The sequence below is a fragment of the Caretta caretta genome, chromosome 1, assembly GCF_965140235.1.
Source record: "Caretta caretta isolate rCarCar2 chromosome 1, rCarCar1.hap1, whole genome shotgun sequence".
Lineage (NCBI taxonomy): Eukaryota > Metazoa > Chordata > Testudines > Cheloniidae > Caretta > Caretta caretta.
In genome coordinates, this window is record NC_134206.1 from 276,816,504 (window position 1) to 276,834,265 (window position 17,762).

The window sequence follows — 17,762 nt, forward strand, 5'->3', positions numbered from 1 at the left end:
CCTGGGACAAAATCTTAATCTTAGTCCTGATTCACTACTACCAAAGCTAATCCTGCATAATCCACAGCTCTGATGGATATGTTGCGTCATGGTTCACCTACAATCGGAATCATGACCATGGTTTAGGACATTTTCATTGACTTCACTGGACTTTAGATCAGCTCTTAGTTGAGCATGCATAAAGTACGGAGAGAACATAAATTGTTTAATTGATTAGATAAACTAAATATATGTTGCTTTCTTGCCTCAGTCAATGAATTTCTCTGAAGTAGATACTACCTTCTGACTTTGTTCAGCTAGCAGACATAGATGAAAATATTTTTCTCTAATAATAATAATAATAATAAATTTATTAAATCATGGTCCTTCACTGGTTCATGAAGAATCAACAAGTTAAAGTCCTCAAAATAAGGAATGTCACTTAAAAGATATTTGAATTTGCAACTTAATAGCTAATGCACAATATTTCCTTGCTTATTTAGACTTAAACCCTGATAATTGCCACTGGTCAATTTAGAAAACATTCTGGCAATTCTGATCACCATATTACACAACAGTTTGCCAGCATAGATTGGTTTTGAGGTGTTTGAGACATTTTATGATCCCTACTGTGTTTACAGACTATTGATTTACTTTTTGGTGTAGGAAGGTGTGTTTTATAACACAGAAAAAAAACTTATTGTAGCAAATATGTTGAAATCTCAGTTGTGTACAATACATCATGCTTAGAAACTAGATTTATTTGTAAATATATTGGTCCAATTAATATCAAGTAGGAAAAATCACATTCAAGAAACAACAATTGCAAAAAAGACACAGTTATGTTATAATCTTGATGATTTTTCATAGTATATTTTTCACACAAATAAGATTTTAGATTTAAATAAGAACCATAAAGCACAGTTACTCAAACTAAATATACACTGCTGTCTTTGCTGCATCAGTAATATGAACTTCTCTTGAGTATGTATGGTCTTCTGGCTTTGTTAACATGCAGTTGCCGTTTCAGGATATAAGGAGTTTTTCTTTTCATTATATCTTGCTTTGAATCCTCTTGATTGAAAACATCCTGCTGAAGTATCTGTAAGACATGAGAAGAGACACTGTGGAATCTCTGTATTTCTTTGGTTTAAAGATAAAGAAAAATATTAATCTCTTATTTTTGTAACTCTATATTCTCTTAATGTACCCAATAGAAAAAGAAAAAAAAGATACTAGACTTTAGTCATTTCAAGGAATTATCATAGAATCATAGAATATCAAGGTTGGAAGGGACCTCAGGAGGTCATCTAGTCCAACCCCCTGCTCAAAGCAGGACCAATCCCCAATTTTTGCCCTAGATCCCTAATTGGCCCCCTCAAGGATTGAATTTACAACCCTGGGTTTAGCAGGCCAATTCTCAAACCACTGAGCTACAACCTATATAAGCTCTAATCAGAGAAAATGAGTAAATTTCAAAATTTTGGGGGTGAAATCCTGGTTCCGTTGAAGTAAATGGGACTGTTGACATTGAGTTGAATAGGGCTAAGATTTCACCCGGGGAGCTTTCATTTAATGTCGATGAAGCTTTCAGAAGTTAAGTTTCTTATATTAACTTCTTTGGTCTAAAATTTAGGCTGGAAATCTCATGAGATTTCCACTACTTGCTAGTTTTAGCCTTCCTAGCAATATTACAGTATCTTCATTCTATTAGTAGGCAAAATGAGAAATTTTTAAAAACCAGAAATGTACAAATATCAACAAAATGGATGTTGTAAATGTTAGAATGTTCAAAAACAATTGTGCTTTGAGTTTTTCATGAAGGGTCAGGTCACTTCTTAGTTATCTGAAATGATTTAATCCATTCTTATTACTGCACCTTTTAATGATCAAACACAATCCAACTGGCTGACAGACGGTTATTAAATTAAAACCTTTGTAGCACTCCAAACTTAATTGTTTGGGGCATGGCTTAAATTCTCACAGAGTATTTCCCAGAGCTCTGGGGCTTGGGACTTCATTCCTGTGGGAGGCGTTGGGGTTGGGACTTCACACGCTGGGGCTCTCTTGGGATTGAAAATATCTACTGGAGCTCCACTCTGGATGGCTACGGCTGAATTTAAGCCCTGGTTTGGGGCACTAAAATCTACTGATCACTTAGTACAATGGGTCCTGATCTAAAATCCATTGGAATCAATGGAAAGACTCCAAGTGATTTCAATGGGCTTTGGAACAGAGCTTGGATGAATAGGATCACCAGAAGGTGTGTACTGTATTACCCATGGTCAGCAGTGGAACCTTTCTCAAGTTTCCTCAATCCCTTCTTCCCTCATTTTCCTCCCCTTCTCTCTTAAACTTGTCTGATATATCTTAGAACTGATTTACCTCACATCTAAGCTGCATAGGACCATAATTTCTCTATCTATGGTTTCTATGAGGCTGGTGAGCCTCAATTTCTGCTACATGTACCTGCATCTCCAGGGTAAGAGACACCTCAGTATCATGGTGAAGCGTGCCAGTTCTACCGCATCTACTGTGCAGTGCTAAACGTACTGACGAAAAGGACTCTGAGGTAGTTCTTAGCCCCAAAGATTCTTGCTGTTACAGTTGTGTAAGTGCCATGCAGAGGATTCTGGTGCACAGGCTTGAAAACACACTGCTGTGGTCCACCAGTTCCAATGGGCTGAATTCTTAGCCGTGCTGAGTATGAACTTGGTGCAGCTGAGGAGAGTGTGCATACTGGAGAGACAGCAAGAGAGCAAAATGGCTCGAAACCACCTTTTCTGCACGCTGCCCCTAAGCACCAAAAGATCCCCTAAAGTAGCATAGAGCAATGCTTGGGGGAAACACTCTGCTTCATGATATTCCCCAGGGCAACCATGGTGGCTTTGTATACGCTCTGTACTGACATAAGTAGTGCAAATGGGCAACTACAAAGTGGGCCCAATGATCCTACGCACACACATAAGGCCATCTCCTGCTTTTCACACCAATGTAAATCCAAACTAACTCTACTGCTGTTGAACAGAGCTTAATTTTCTGTTCTACCAAGAAGCTCATCTTCATATCTCTACTTAGCTTTTTGGGGAATGGCTACAAAGTGTGGAGAAATGATATAGTTAATGTTTTACATTGTTATAGCCCAAAGCACCCTGTAGCTCTTCAGAAATGATATATGTACAAGACTGTTTAAAGGAAACCACTTGGAGATGGAGAGCACCAGAGAGATGGATAACCAGTGCCCAACAATGCAGGAAGGGGATATTTTGGCCAAATATACTGAGGCTCTGAAGAGTCCATACAGAGCAGGTAAGACCTAGGTTTTTAAGTCTCTCTTGAAATATAAATACAGCATCAGAGTCTTTCCAGTGACATGCATTAGTGATGTGTTGCTTACCTCCCAGTGCTGAAAGGCTCTGCTGTGGCAGACTTTTTGGAGCTGGTATATTGTCAACATCGCTTCCAAGCTGGAGCCATCTAGAGCAGCAGGAAACTGTCCTCTCGGAAGGAGGTCATCTTCCTCAGACTCCGCTGTTTCCTCTGGTTGGTTGTTTATGTTGTTTATAAGACTGCACACATTTAGCAGGGTCATCTTCCAGTATGGAAGTTTTTCTCTGTTAAGCTGAAAGATACAAAACATATGCTACGTGAAATACTGTCTTCTCTTTAGCAAGAGTTGTGTGATACTGTAAAGCATTTCAATGGGGACAATATATTTTGTTTAGTGTGTTTTGGGGTTTTGTTTGTTTTTGTCTAGCCAAAATTAAGGCAACAATTATAGTGTGTGGTAATTAGGACAACTCATTTATTAAACATACAGGGTCTGATCTTCCCTATGAATGTGAAAGGAAACTGCCATTAGCTCAGAATGGTAGTATTTCACACCACTCTGCACAGGTATAAATGATTTTACATTGTTCCAGGAAGTGGAGAATCAGGCTTGTTGGTTGAAGTCCTGGTGCAGGGAGCTCAGCCTCACTAATAAGCATGTGAATCAGAATCCATCCTTGTCGACAAGAGGATCCTCCTCTCCAAACTGTAGACCAGTAAGGGGTACCTCTCTGCTCCATGGCTAGTCTTGCAGGGACTGTGCTCTCTCAGACACAGGTGTGTGATGCAGCGGACACCTGCAGTTCATGAACCCTCAGGCCTTGCCTGCTGTGGCCCCTTTAACAATGTTGTGTAGGGAGCTGTCATGGAGTAGCAATCTGCAAAGCATAGTGGATCGCAGAGTACCAAAATGAAATTACAGATTAAGCTGATGTAAAAATACAAAAAATATTATTAAACAAATAAAGATGAGCTACTCAATATCTGGTTCTTTATGGGTAGTGGGGTGAGTTTATGAAAAAAATGAAGGGAAATAATGAAGAAATGGAGGATCCAAAGTATTCTTGCAATAGGTTACATGTTATTTGCCTAAACGCCTGACACTCATGCAGCTAACAGGTGTTGATCCTATTCAGAAAGGGTTGAGTGAGTTCTGCTGACTCACTGAGGCAGATGACTTAACTGACCTTTATATACAGGAAGGTGAGAGTGGCTATCATGTGAGCGAGGAACTAGAGTGTGGGTTGAACAATCCTAGACAGAATCTTAAACCCTGCCAGGCCTAAGGAGGAGATTTGAGCTGACTTTTATATCTTCTTGTTGATAAATACAAACTACAGGTGGGAGGCCACTTTGAAATTTTTATAGTGTATGGAATTTATTTGTAGGGAAAGTTGGAAAAGATGACTGCCCGCTTTATTCTGCAATCTGAACCTATTCCCATACAACTCCATTACATTACAAAACTGAGACGTAAAAGATTAATGCTATCGGGCCATCTATACATATCCGTGCCTCTTATTACCATTATTAAACAATGTAGACCCCTTATGAAGAGGGAAAATGCTAAATTCTGTGGTACATATATTCAGAGATAAATATCCAAAGTCAGCAGAGAGACAAGTCATGTGGGAGCAGATATCCAACAGGGGCTGGTGGTAGGAGAAGGTATTGGCAGGCAAACAAAGGTGGGTAGCAGTAGGGAGGCAGGTACGTGGTGCAGAATGGAGGGATCCAGCAGAAAGGAGGAGAGTTCAAGATGATTGGATTTATGGAGAGTGTTGGAGATCAGGAAATTTAGAAGGAAGTAGAGTCTGTTGTAGTGGGTAGAAAGAAGAATCCACACTGGGGGGGGGAAAGAATGGAGGCTTGTCATGGGAGAGGGAGAGATGTGGATCTGAAGATATCTATGGTGTTATATGCTTATCTTTAGTTTCTCAGTGCAATTTGTTGAATAAGAGTCACTAATAGATATTGCAGCATTTTGCTGTAAGAGTGGGTGAACTGCATCAAGAGTTCAGTGATGTAAGAGCCATCAGGCCCTAAAAGAATGTACTGATATGGGAAGATTTCCTCCTGGTCAAGCTGAATCTCCAGTCAGTAGAGAATCTGTTGCACTTAACTGCCCTGGGTGCTCCATTCACTTAAACTATTTTTTTCCATTCAACACCTTCCCTTTATTTTCCTATTAGCTAGAACTGGGTGGAGAAAGGTAAGTCTGTTTTCATGAAGGATTTTGATATTTGATTTAATTCTAATTCAGAACAAACCCCCAACATTTCAAAATTCTCTGTGAAAAGGAATGGAGCTTTGACTTTTGGGGGCAGTCTCTCTGAGGGGCAGAGCTGTGCCCCTGAAGCCCTCAGATCCCTTGGCTGCTGAGGAGTGGTGAGCTTGGGAGCCAGGACCTCTGAGGTTTCTAGGCTCACAGCTCTCCATCTGCCTACCAGGTGGGCTGCCAAGGATCATGAGCTTGGAATGCCAGTCTGAGGAGGAGCCTCAAGCCCTAGAGCCAGGGTTTCCATGGCTTCCAGGCTCTCAGCTCCTTGCAAGCCTGCCAGCTGAGGCTTCTGTTGGAACTTTACCAACAGCTGTCTGTCCCTATGCAATGTTTCAATTTCAACAAAACACCGTGTATTTTGGAATTTTTCTACCAGCTTTTAATTTTGGTTTGGAAAAACTCAAGTGAGGGTACCACCTCACCTTGGCTTCACTCACTACTTCCCTCCTCCATCATATTTTCCACTCTTTGCCTTCCCCATCTATTTTCCCCTTCTTTAAAATTTTGATTTTCCTCCAGCACAGAAAGTTGTTTCCTTTAAACAGAAACTAGGGACATGAAAATTCCAGGCACAGGGAAAGCATAGGCTGAGCAGTACTTTCTTGCTCACTGAACTCATCGTTCCCAAATGATCCATGTAGTGCATCAAATCATAGAAAAATAGGGCTGGAAGGGACCTCAGGAGGTAATCTAGTCCAACCCTCCTGTTCTGAGGAAGATTTAAGTACACCTCAACCATTCTAGGTGGATAACTACCTAATCTGTTCTTTAAAACCTCCAACGATGGGGATTCCACAACCTTACTTGATAAATTATTCCAGTACTTAACTATCCTTAGTTAGTTTTTTTTCCCTAATCGCGAACCTAAATCTTCCTTGTTGCAAATTAATGTCAGGCTTACAAACAAATACACTTTAATTCACTGATAAAATGTATGTTTCCAGGAACATATACAATGTAGCAAAATAATATAGCTGTTTCAACAATACAGACATTCATTTTATTTAGTGATAGCATGGCTGGGGTGGGGGAAGGGTATGTACTCCATGTAATTTTCAGTCCACTAGAGAATCCCATAACCTTGTGGTTCTTTGAGTCATCTTTCTAATAGAGATGACTATGCTATGTTGAATTTGTGTGATATTCATTGTTAGCCATATTTCTGTTTGTGTGTGTTTGTTATGGGGCGAGAGGGAGAGAAATGGCACAAAGACAGGCCAAGGGAGCAATAGAAATTTCACTCAAAGTCAGCATTTTTTTAAGAAATTCCCTTTGGACCATAGTCTTCCCTCAGATACAGGTGTGTTATTAAGTGGGCATAATTTAGACATTGGTTAGACAAGCCTTGCTTTCTCAGCAGTGTTGGGTTCACTGTTCAGAAATGTGTATTTTGTTTTGTAGGTGAAATGGAAACACATCCTAAATCCTGCTCAGCAGCTTGAAATTTTGTGTTTTATTTTGTTTACTTAGGGCTTATCTGGTCTTCCACCCAGGTGATATAATTAGAGTTCTGAATTATTTGGAAGGATGCGACAGGTTCATAACAAAATTAACCTCTTCATGGAATGTCTGACTTAATTAGCAGGAGGTGGATTTAAAAAGTAAATAAAGTGCCCATTTCAATTTCAAAACTCTCTTTGGTTTACTTTAAATTTGTTGTGGCATAAAAGTAGTACTGATTTTTTTCACACAAAAGATGAAGCTTTCCATGTATGCTTTCCCGCATGTTCAATGCTTTTGCACTAAGAATGATGTTTTCAGTATGTGGATGAAAATTCTGTGGCTTCCTGTGTAAAGCTGCAGTATCCCTTGGGTCTAAAGTTGTTACTCTATCCCAGCTTTAGACAGTTTAGAGAACATTTTTTGAAGACATGGGTGGCATATTCAAATAGCACCTCCCAACTGAGTCAAGTTTAGTATAATAAATGAATAAATGGACACAAATCAGACGTCAAGAATTATAACATTCAAAAACCAGTCGGAGAACACTTCAGTCTCTGTGGTCAATCTCTTCCCCTGGTGGGGGGGAAGGAGAAAAGGGAGGGGGAGGCCTGAGGCCCCACCCAGCCCTCCCATGGGCGGATTGCGTAGGGCACCCAAATGGCTAGGGTCAGCGGCATATGAGTGGCATATTTTCCGCACAGTTCTAGACTGTTAGTCACACAGGTGACTACAAATGCTCAAGCTATGGTTTGGAAACCAGCCATGAAGGAGATCAAAGCACCAGAGTCTCAAAGGATAGAGCTAATATACTGAAGGTTAGTTCAAAAAAGAGTCTGGGAGTAATTTGATAAAACAATGGAGGTTGTTTGTAGTATGAATCTGACTTTGAGATTTATTGATGCTGAAGAATTCATGCAGGGAATTTGATATATATTTTTGCATTGATGAAGCTTCTTATGAAATGGAATATTGAAAGTTGTTGGGCTCAGAAATATAATTGGCCTTTTCTCTTTCCTTTTATGTATTTCTGAAAGTTTATGTTCCAGTTGTTAATAGAGCTGGCCAACACTGGCAGTTTCTGGTTTATGATAATTTTTTTTAAAAAAGATCGGATCCAAAATGAAAACAGATTTTTAGAAACTTCCCACAAACCAGAAAATTAAAAAAAAAATCATATTAATATTTAATTTGCATGGTGTTTCCGAGATGAAGTTTGCTCCCCCAGGCCTTGGCAGCGGCTAATTGAAATGGACATTCTTGTTAGTTTCACAGCTGCTATTCAGGTGGAAGCCATGAAACTGTCAAGAATGTCTGTTTTAGTTAGCAACTGCCAGGGCTCCCAGGGTCTGCAGTTCTAAGGCTGACCCACAATACAGACTGCCCCACCACAGGGAACTCAGAGCTTCCAAACTCCTGGGCCTGCCCACTCACAAGTTGGATAGCACAGGATCCTGCTGGTTTGGGAGTGTGGAAGCCCTGAGGTCCTGGACCCAGGAAAGTCTGCATAGTAGGGCTTCTGTGGACCCTGGAAGCCTGTCCCAGGACTTCTGGGCACTGCAGCAGGGAACCTGAAAGTCTTGAGAGCCCTCAGCTTTTCCAGGTTCCCTCCAGAAAAGCCAGGAGCCTAGAGATGGATCTCCTAAGGCTGCCAGGTTCCCTCCAGTGGAACCAGGAGCCTAGAGATGGCTATCTTAGGGCTGCCAGGTTCCCTGCGGTGGAGTAGGGAGCCTAGCCTGGATTAGAGCCTAGCCTGGGTTAGAACCAGTGTTCCCAGGGCATTCAGACTCCTAGCTCCACATCAGGGAGCCTGACAGCCTGGGCATGGTGTGGCTGTCTTTTGACAGAAACTTGCCTGACAGAGAGGGTTTCATCGGAACCCTGCCTGGGATGCTACAAATTTGTCAAACCCAAACTTCTTTTGCAGCACCTTTCAGGTTCAACAAATCAGCATTTTTCCAACAAAACTCTGTTACATCACAAAATTTCCAACCCGTTTGAATTGTTTACCTAAAAGGAAACTAGGGTAGCCTTTCTTGTGTCTGGAACCACTTTGAGTATGGAGGTCTAAAGAGGACTCTGAGTTCCACTGAATGGATTTGTTACACATCAACTGGTTTATCTCTGATTTTGGTTAAATACCACCTCTGGAGGCCCTATGGATGTAGTAATAACTCATATTGCACTAAGAAAAGGAGTACTTGTGGCACCTTAGAGACTAACCAATTTATTTGAGCATGAGCTTTCGTGAGCCACAGCGGCTCACGAAAGCTCATGCTCAAATAAATTGGTTAGTCTCTAAGGTGCCACAAGTACTCCTTTTCTTTTTGCGAATACAGACTAACACGGCTGTTCCTCTGAAACCTGTTATATTGCACTGTGTGCATAGTATTAGCTGATGGAACATGGATAAATCTTGAATGTTACAAATTTTATAAAAATTCATTTCAGCTCTTGATTCCTATATCTTCTAACTCATCCACAGCTAAACAGATTTTTTTTTAAAATAGAACATCAAAATAATGAATAAATTTAAGTTCAGATGATTTTGTGCCAGAGATAGCTAAAACAGTGAGGAAACTGGTTACAGAATTCTGGAGGTATACTACAATGCTTGCAAGTCAACTAATATTTGGTGATTGCTGCTCTGCAATGAGCTTTGTTTCATGACAGAGTACTTTCTTCCTCCAGGTAGTATGATTTTACCACTTAGATTTTCCTCCTTTTTTCCATAGTGGAGGATGAAATAGTTAAGCATATTCTGCAAATGGATATTCTTGTGAATTCAATGGAATATCAGAGCATGCCTGTTATATCAGCAGTGCAAGACATGTCAGGTCTGTAGGAAATATTTATCAATTCAGGTTCTCATTTGCCAGCTTCAGTGTAGTATTTGAGTGCCTCCCAGATATTTAAAAATAGAAATAACAATCTTCCTTTCTCTTTGGCTAAGCAGACAGGCTGAATTTTGAATCAACTGGAGCTTTTCCAAGGTGCATTGCTGTCCTTGCAAATATGAGTTGCAGTTACCTGGGTTGGAGGTCATGAATCCATGGATAACTGTGGCCAGGGCTGTGTCTGGTAGGAGGGAGCTATGTCTTCTGGCCAGACACAGATGGGATAGATGGTAGTGAGCAGATTTTACAACTACAAATGCTGGGTATTGCTTATGTATCATACTATAGCAATGAGGTGTTGAAAAGGACCAAGGTTGCTGACAAGTTTAATAGTCTGAGAGCAGGTGCCTCAATAGTGGGGATTATTATAGAGGAGGCATGTTCTTCAAAGAGACTCCACTTCACCTCAGTCTTGTTTGGGTTCTACTTTACCAGATTATTCTTCATCCAGGTGCCAGTTTTAGCAAGGCACTGAGAAAGCTGTGAGTCAGTGCTGTTTATTCTATGTAAAGCAGATGAAGACCAAGATTACATCTGCATACTGATGACACTTCAGGCTGTGTTGTCTTCCTAGATCTCCAGCAGGCTGAGTAAATGTTGAGTAAAACTGGAGAGAAACATGGGTCTTGTGGGATTCCATAGGTGAGAACTCTGGAAATGGAGAAACTGTTGTAGAGAAAAGACCTAAACCATTTCAGGGAACTTCCATTTGCCCCAGGAACTTCTGTATCCCCTCATGAATGTGACACACATATTTGGTGATCAACAGAATCAAATGTTGCAGACAGGTCCAGCAGGAGGAGTTATGAGTATGGATGTGGTTCCCTTTTTTATGACCAGGAAGAGGCCATCTACCAGTTGCCATACTCTGGCTTGAAGCTTGACTAAGAGAGATCCAACCCCCAGATGGTATTGAAGACTGGCTTTTGCTTGCTTAGAAAAGGGAGGAATAGACCCTGGGCAGTAGTTTGTGAAGTCAGTAGTATATAGTGCAGACTATTGCATGTTCTATGATGGGCTGTAGATTCCCCTAATCAAAGAAAAGTCCTTTATTCTCTTACTATCCAGGAAGGCTAGGGCTTAGAATCACAGATAATTAGAGGTATATTCAGTTTATTTAGAGGTGAATCAGTTTAAATAATTTGAGCACTATGACATACTACACTGTCAGAATGCCCTTGTTGAAAATATGTTATGGATGTACCAGGAATGCCAGGCACTGTTAATGTGGTTGATAAACTACTTTGCTACACTTGTACATCCAGACTTTCCAAAACAGGTTAGGTTTTTTCTCCTAGATGTGACGGCTAACAAGATGATTCAAGATTGCTTGGTTAGACTGGCAACTCCACATCACAGATGATTAGTGAGAAATAACAGTACTTATTCTCTGTTGAAATTAGATATGAGATGGCAGACAACAGCTTCAGTTCAGGAAAGTCTGGTCAACTACTACATCTTCCATCCCAAAATGTGCCTCACATTCTTTTACACACTTAAAATAGTCACTAGAAATGAGGTTTTGATCTGATGAAGGCTGCAAACTCACACAAAGTGCATAATAAAGGAATTTACTATCCCTCTAATTGGTGGAGTCGTGAAGACTCCCTTGCTGGAGTGGTGTTATCTCATGCAAACTACAAGTAACATTTGTGGGGCTTCACTATACTGTACTTGGATGTCAAGAGTACATGCACAGTATGCCAAGGAGCCTGAGATTCACAATTACGCCACCACAAGTTAAGTCAGGGATGTTCCTATCACAAGTCCACTTGTTAAGATGGGTATAGTTATTATTAGGTCACTTGAACTGTGTTTATGAGTTATGCAGCCTTCTGGACAGAGAGAGGCCTAAAAAGCAAGTAGCCTCACCCAACTCTACACATAACAAAAATCAGATATGATTCAATTTGGCATATTCTTAATCAGCCATTACACAACTGTTTTAGTGTTTGTTGTGTGTCAGAGCTGGGGAAGAGCGACAAGTGGTGCAATCTTGGCTCTGTTGACATCAATACCAAAACCCCCACTGACTTCATTGGAGCTAGGACTTCACCAAGGGTGTATTAGTCCTTTGGGATTCAGAGGAAGAATCCTTCTGACAGAATCCCACTCCCAAACTGGTCCCAGGAAAAGAATCCCCACTAATATTTTTCCCCACTTGACGAGCTGGAGTCAAGAAGCAGTTTGTATGACATCTGGGCCTTGTTACCTTGCTAATTGGGAATACAGAAACATAGGAATTACCATACTGGATCAAACTGGATATCCATCTAGCTCAGTGTCCTGTTTCCACTGGCACCTGATGTCAGCTGGTATCAGAAAGGGAGGGGGTGAGAAACCCTGAGGTGAGCAAATATGGAATAACCAGCGCACAGGGGAATTTTCCATTAAAATGCAAAATGTTTTGACCACTCTTGTGAGAAGGGCTAAAACATCCCATTTTAAATCCATACTATTTTAAATAAATACATCATTTATCAGGGAAGAATGAAACATGCATATATTTCCCACTTCATTAAAGTTTTTGGCTGCTGCCTGTCAAATGTGTATGTTCTGTTTTTGATACTTCACCTACGTGAAGCTGATATCATTGAACCCGGCGTATTTGGAAAATAAATCTACGGATAATTCTTTGGCCACTCAGGAAGGAAACTATTTACTGGATATTTTTGTGACTATTTTTCTGATGTTCCGATGCAATCACTAAAACTACTATATTATTCCTAAACGAAAATCAACATCTGTGGGTAACAGTTTTTGTCTTCTGAAAATATCAGTTTTACACATATGTAGAAAAAGTACAATAGCACCTCATTTAGGCATTAATTCAAGATCAATTTAGACATAATCCTATTGGAAACACATTTTCCTCTGGTAAATTTACATGAAACACAACCTGAATAATTTAATGAAAGTACCAGCATTACACGTGAGAGACACTTTAATTTTTCTGTGTCACATCAACACCTTTAAAATTCCTTTGAACTAGAAGAAAATTTTGCACCAAAGTAATGCCTTACACTGAACTTTTATGTCTAGACTGTCAGTTATTACTTTGTGCAAAGACTTCCATGCTTGTAATGAGAATTCATGTGCTCCCTACAAGTCAGCTAAAGGGTAAAAAGAAAAAAAGAATTACCTTTGATGTATACATATTGGTCAATAAATCTGCTTCTAACGCTTTCATTTCCTCTTCTGAATCTGGGAATAAATCAGAACCACATGTGTACTATTTCATCACAAATCAGAGTCATTTTATTTCAGAATATAGGATTTAGGTATATCCCATAAAGAGCTCTTAAACTTAAATAATGGATAATTGGCTAATGGAGAATCTTCATCTCTTAAAATATGATCCAGAAAGACTGACTACAAGGGTCTTTTAGTATAAGTACAGCTAGGTTAATGATGCATCTTATAAACAGTCACTCACCATCATTCTAGGGCCTGATCCAAAGTCACTGAATTCAATGGAAAGATGCACATTGACTTCAGTGGGCTCTGAATCAGGCTCATAATCTATAGCCATTTTAGTACAACAAAAATGCTGCCCAATCTCCTCATCCAATGTCAATATGATGTTTTTTATCATCTGAACAACCTTGTCAGTCATCTTTGCAAACTTTTAGACGCTGATTTAGTAGGTCTTTATCTTAAAAGGGACACTTCTTCACAATAAAGACAAAGTTTTAAGTAAAGTTTTTAAAGAATATGCATTAATAGTAGTTATATTTACTAGGCAAGACTCTCATTTTAGTCAAACCAATATAAATTCTGCTGACACTAGTGATTTCAGACAGATCAGAATTTAGCCTATCGACTTTTAACTCTGTGTATGTGTGTGTGTCTGTCTGTCTGTCTGCCTGTGAGATTTAGTGTAGTGGAATCATTTCTTTCTACTAATTTAGTTGACCCTACATAGGGCAATATATGAGCAAGTCTTATGACTTATCTGAGGGGGGAACGTTATTTTAGAAGGATGAAGCACAATCAGAAAGAATTCTATTCTGCTGTGCACTGAATTGTGTGACAGAGATCTACTACTTTGCAAACATAGCAATTGTAACTCCAAGATTATGGTAAATGTTTGGAGATCATTAAATACCTCTGTTGAAAAAAATCTTAATTTAATTGTTTTGTAGCTTCCTAAAAGCAACAGTAATTCAAAGCCAATCCATAAATTTATTTACTTAGACATAAAAAAAATAATTAAAAACATACTTATCTGAGGCTCGAGGCGCCCTAACAAACATAACAATATATTGTAAATATCAGCTGCATTAACATGAACAGTGTTTTTGTTGTTATTTGTGTGTTCTATAGTGTGGAGTCTGTTGGCCATTTCCATCCAGGCTTGAGATCTACTGATGAAAAGTGATATAGAAGAATTTTTTAAAAAAATTCATTCATTTATTTATTTATTTAATTGCTACTGCTACCTTGGCAGTCACAGGAATATAGGAGATAAGACTAGGAGGGGGCCTCATGGATAATCCAATCCAATCCTGTCCCGGGCTACCGCAGGCAACCCCAGGATATATTCCCGTACCTAAAATAATCAAACTTCATTTTAAAACTAGTTAGGCTGTTTGTCCGCACTACTCTCATTAGGAGACTGTTCCAGAACCTTACTCCTCTCGTTAGAAACCTTCTTTTACCCATTATTCTTGTGACACCATTGTCCTTTAGCTTAAATAGCTCTTCTCCCTTCCTGGTGTTTTCACCCCAATGTATTTATAGAGAGTAATCATATCCCAGCCTTTGTTTTGCTACGCTAAACAAGATAAACTTTTTTAGCCTCCTCTTGAAAGATAGGTTCTTCATTCTCCCTGATAACAGTAGTAACCCTTCTCTGCACCAGTCATCAACACAATATTTTAGTACCTACCAAAAGTCCTGTTACTAGGACTCTGTCCTAGTTTACTCTACAAAATACAGACTTAAAATAGAGCATAGAGAATGGCCAAGATAGGTGGAATGCTGCATAGAATACGCAGGTGATAAGAAATGTTTTGAATGAAGAGATCAAGGGAGCTTGGTGTACATTATTTGGGAGCCTATTCCAGGTGAAAAGGGTGGCAAGGAGAGAAGCATGGATTCAAGAGCCAGTGAAAAAAGACAATGGGAGGAGGCAAAAGAGGGATGGGCAGACAGCACAGGGAGTGGGAAGCGGTGCAGGAGGAGTTCAGGGCAAGGATGCAATAATAACAGAGTTATGGAGAGCTCTGAATACAAAGTTTGTTTGTATCACACAATATTGTTTAAGGGGAAATGTACACACCTTATTCTCCTCTGGCTGGTTCATACCTTAACTGGATTGAAATTCTGCACTTTGTTCATATATTTAAATTTTACAAGCTACATTTTCCCCTCAGGACAAACCATATTTTCAAAAGAGAAATAAAATATATGTTCTGTGTCTTAGCTGAAACCAGTGCAATGCTTTCCACATTGAGCTAATCTATCTGTCCCAGGTCCACATTTTCATATTTTTAAGCAAAATATAGCATTTGAATTTTGGTATGTCCTGCTTTCTTCATTAGCGACCCAATCCAATGTCTATTGAAATAAATGGGAGACTTTCCATTGACTTCACTGGGCATTGGGTCAGGTGCTGCTGCAGCTTCTAGGATCTCATCCTGCATCACTGATGCTAACAGTCACCTTTTTTTTTTTTTGGTTATGCTTTTTAAGATCTATGGCTGAAAAGTGCTACATAAAACCCAAGAATTGTCATTATTCTCACTGCTTTGCTATTCTGTGAAACAGAGGAACTGATCCTGCTGCAAACAAGTTCACAGCAAAATTCCTTTCTCTTTAAACACGAGCAGGATCAGATTCAAAGATCTATTGTGTGTCAGGTTTTGCTTACACTTCTCACACTGTCAAATGCTAATACCTAGTTTACTAGTTATTCTCTTCAAAACATTTTTGTTAGTATTCCTTTCAGAGCTTGTTTGGGAATAACAGTTTATCATCTAGAACAATGCTAATGTGCTACCGATATAAAAGTTTAGAGGTGAAAAATTATAATCTAACGGATATAGGCCGGTGCTCCTGAATACACTGTGCAATAGAATTCTGAAAGTTGAAATGTGAGGGTTATAATTTCTCTGTGTATTTTTTTTTTTTTTACTTTACTAGCATTTCATAGAATCATAGGAATGTAGGGCCTCAAGGTCATCTAATCTATTTCCCCCCTCCATGCTGAAGCAGGCAGGTGAGTACACCTAGACCCACCCTGACACCGTGAATATAGTATCATAAATCATGTTAATAAAGTATTAAGCTATTTTGTAATTTAGCAAGTCTGTATTTTGAAATCTACTGTGCTGTATGTGCATGTGTGTGTGACTGTGTGGCTATAAAAGCCATTACATTTTTGTGTATAAACTTAGCTATGTCGTTTTTCCAAAGGAAACTATAAACTAAGCAAGTGTTACAGATCATGTTATCCTCTGGCTATTTAAAGCAATTACACTTGGAGTAGAAAGTCACTTGAGTTTATCCTCCTATGGTGTGATTTGGTTTTGCTTTGCTGTGAATCTGCAGTTTTCTTTCCCCTTCAGATAATTTGGTAATTATTCTTTTAACACTGCAGCTTCAGTTTTTGTATCTGCATCACTGATGAATATGATATATGTATTTTAAGTACACATAGAGACATTTTGGTTAAGATTTGTCAAGACTTCATATGAGCTGTAGGAAAGACCTTGCCTAGGATATTTGAGAGAATAACACAGCATTCCATCCATCACAAATACTTGCAACATTTGTTCACCGATGAAGTGAACTGTAGCTCACGAAAGCTTATGCTCAAATAAATTGGTTAGTCTCTAAGGTGCCACAAGTACTCCTTTTCTATTTGTTACAAAGTGAATGATCACATCCCGTTATGTTTCTCAAGGGCTAGTCTATAAGTTTTTTTAAAAATATATATATATAATTTTGATGCTGCCTGAAAGAGCAGGTGAATGTGAAGGGAGGAACTCATGGGAATGACAGAAAAACTGTCACTCAGCACTTATTATCAGGGATGGCTGGTGTGTGAGTGTGTGTGTGAGTACACACATATAAACCTTAGTCTAGAGTTAACTCACTTTGTTTCTTTTGATCTCATGGGAGGGGCTAGTATACATCTTAGCTCTCATCATCTGAAAATGACTAGACAGATGTAAAACCTTTTTAAAAAAAAAAACTTCCACTCCTCCTGGGCTTAAATGCCCATCAGAAGAGGAACAATCTGATTACTAACCACAGAGACAAGTTTGGGGACAGGAGCAGAGAGCCCCCCCCCCCCCCCACACACACACACCAATTCACAGTTTAGGAAGGAATCCCAGAGAAATTGCAAAGCGGAGCTTACCTGAACACAGACTCCAGGAGGTGAAAGCCAGCAGGATCATGCACACCAGTTGAATTCTCATGCTTGCTATCCTCAGCCCTCTAGAAAGTAAAGTCCATAAATACTAAGAAGAAGAGATGAGAGAGACAGACACAGACAGAAAGAGAGAGAAAGTACGGCTGCTTCTTTCCCTCACTGCCTTGAGCGGACTTGTGAGTGTCTGAACCATAAGGGGAGCCCTGGACCATTCCCTAAGTATATAAGCAGTGGGGTGATGTCACAAAAGTAGAGTGATTGTCTCTTAATGAATTACCCTCCCTTCTCCTCCTCCGCCTCAGCCCCCGCCCCCAGCTACTCAGTTCTGGGTGAAACTTGACGCGATTCACTAATTGCGCTGCGCGGCTCCACACTCCTTGACGCACACAGAGATCGGTTCAGAAACGTTCCTACATACAGAGCAACCCGGTGCTCGGCTCACCTGTTCTCT

The 17,762-nt window shown here is 39.7% G+C and overlaps 1 protein-coding gene across 1 annotated transcript; it reads right to left on the bottom strand.

The window, feature by feature from the left end:
- Nucleotides 1–719: 719 nt before the first annotated feature.
- NTS (neurotensin) lies at nucleotides 720–17,539 on the bottom strand. The gene is made up of 4 exons (XM_048835672.2): nucleotides 17,297–17,539; nucleotides 13,070–13,131; nucleotides 3,377–3,601; nucleotides 720–1,081 (listed from the first exon to the last, which is right to left on the bottom strand). The coding sequence occupies exons 1-4, from the start codon at nucleotides 17,355–17,357 to the stop codon at nucleotides 941–943; spliced, it is 489 nt and encodes a 162-aa protein (XP_048691629.1). The 5' UTR covers nucleotides 17,358–17,539; the 3' UTR covers nucleotides 720–940.
- Between the last annotated feature and the right edge of the window lie 223 nt (nucleotides 17,540–17,762).

Excerpts from the sequence above, each read along its gene's own strand:
- NTS (XM_048835672.2), bottom strand. The coding sequence starts at position 17,357 with ATGAGAATTCAACTGGTGTGCATGATCCTGCTGGCTTTCACCTCCTGG. Across the intron at positions 13,132-17,296 it reads CTCCTGGAGTCTGTGTTCAG|ATTCAGAAGAGGAAATGAAA; the intron begins GTAAGCTCCGCT and ends ATTTATTCCCAG. Across the intron at positions 1,082-3,376 it reads GAGCCTTTCAGCACTGGGAG|ATACTTCAGCAGGATGTTTT; the intron begins GTAAGCAACACA and ends CATGTCTTACAG.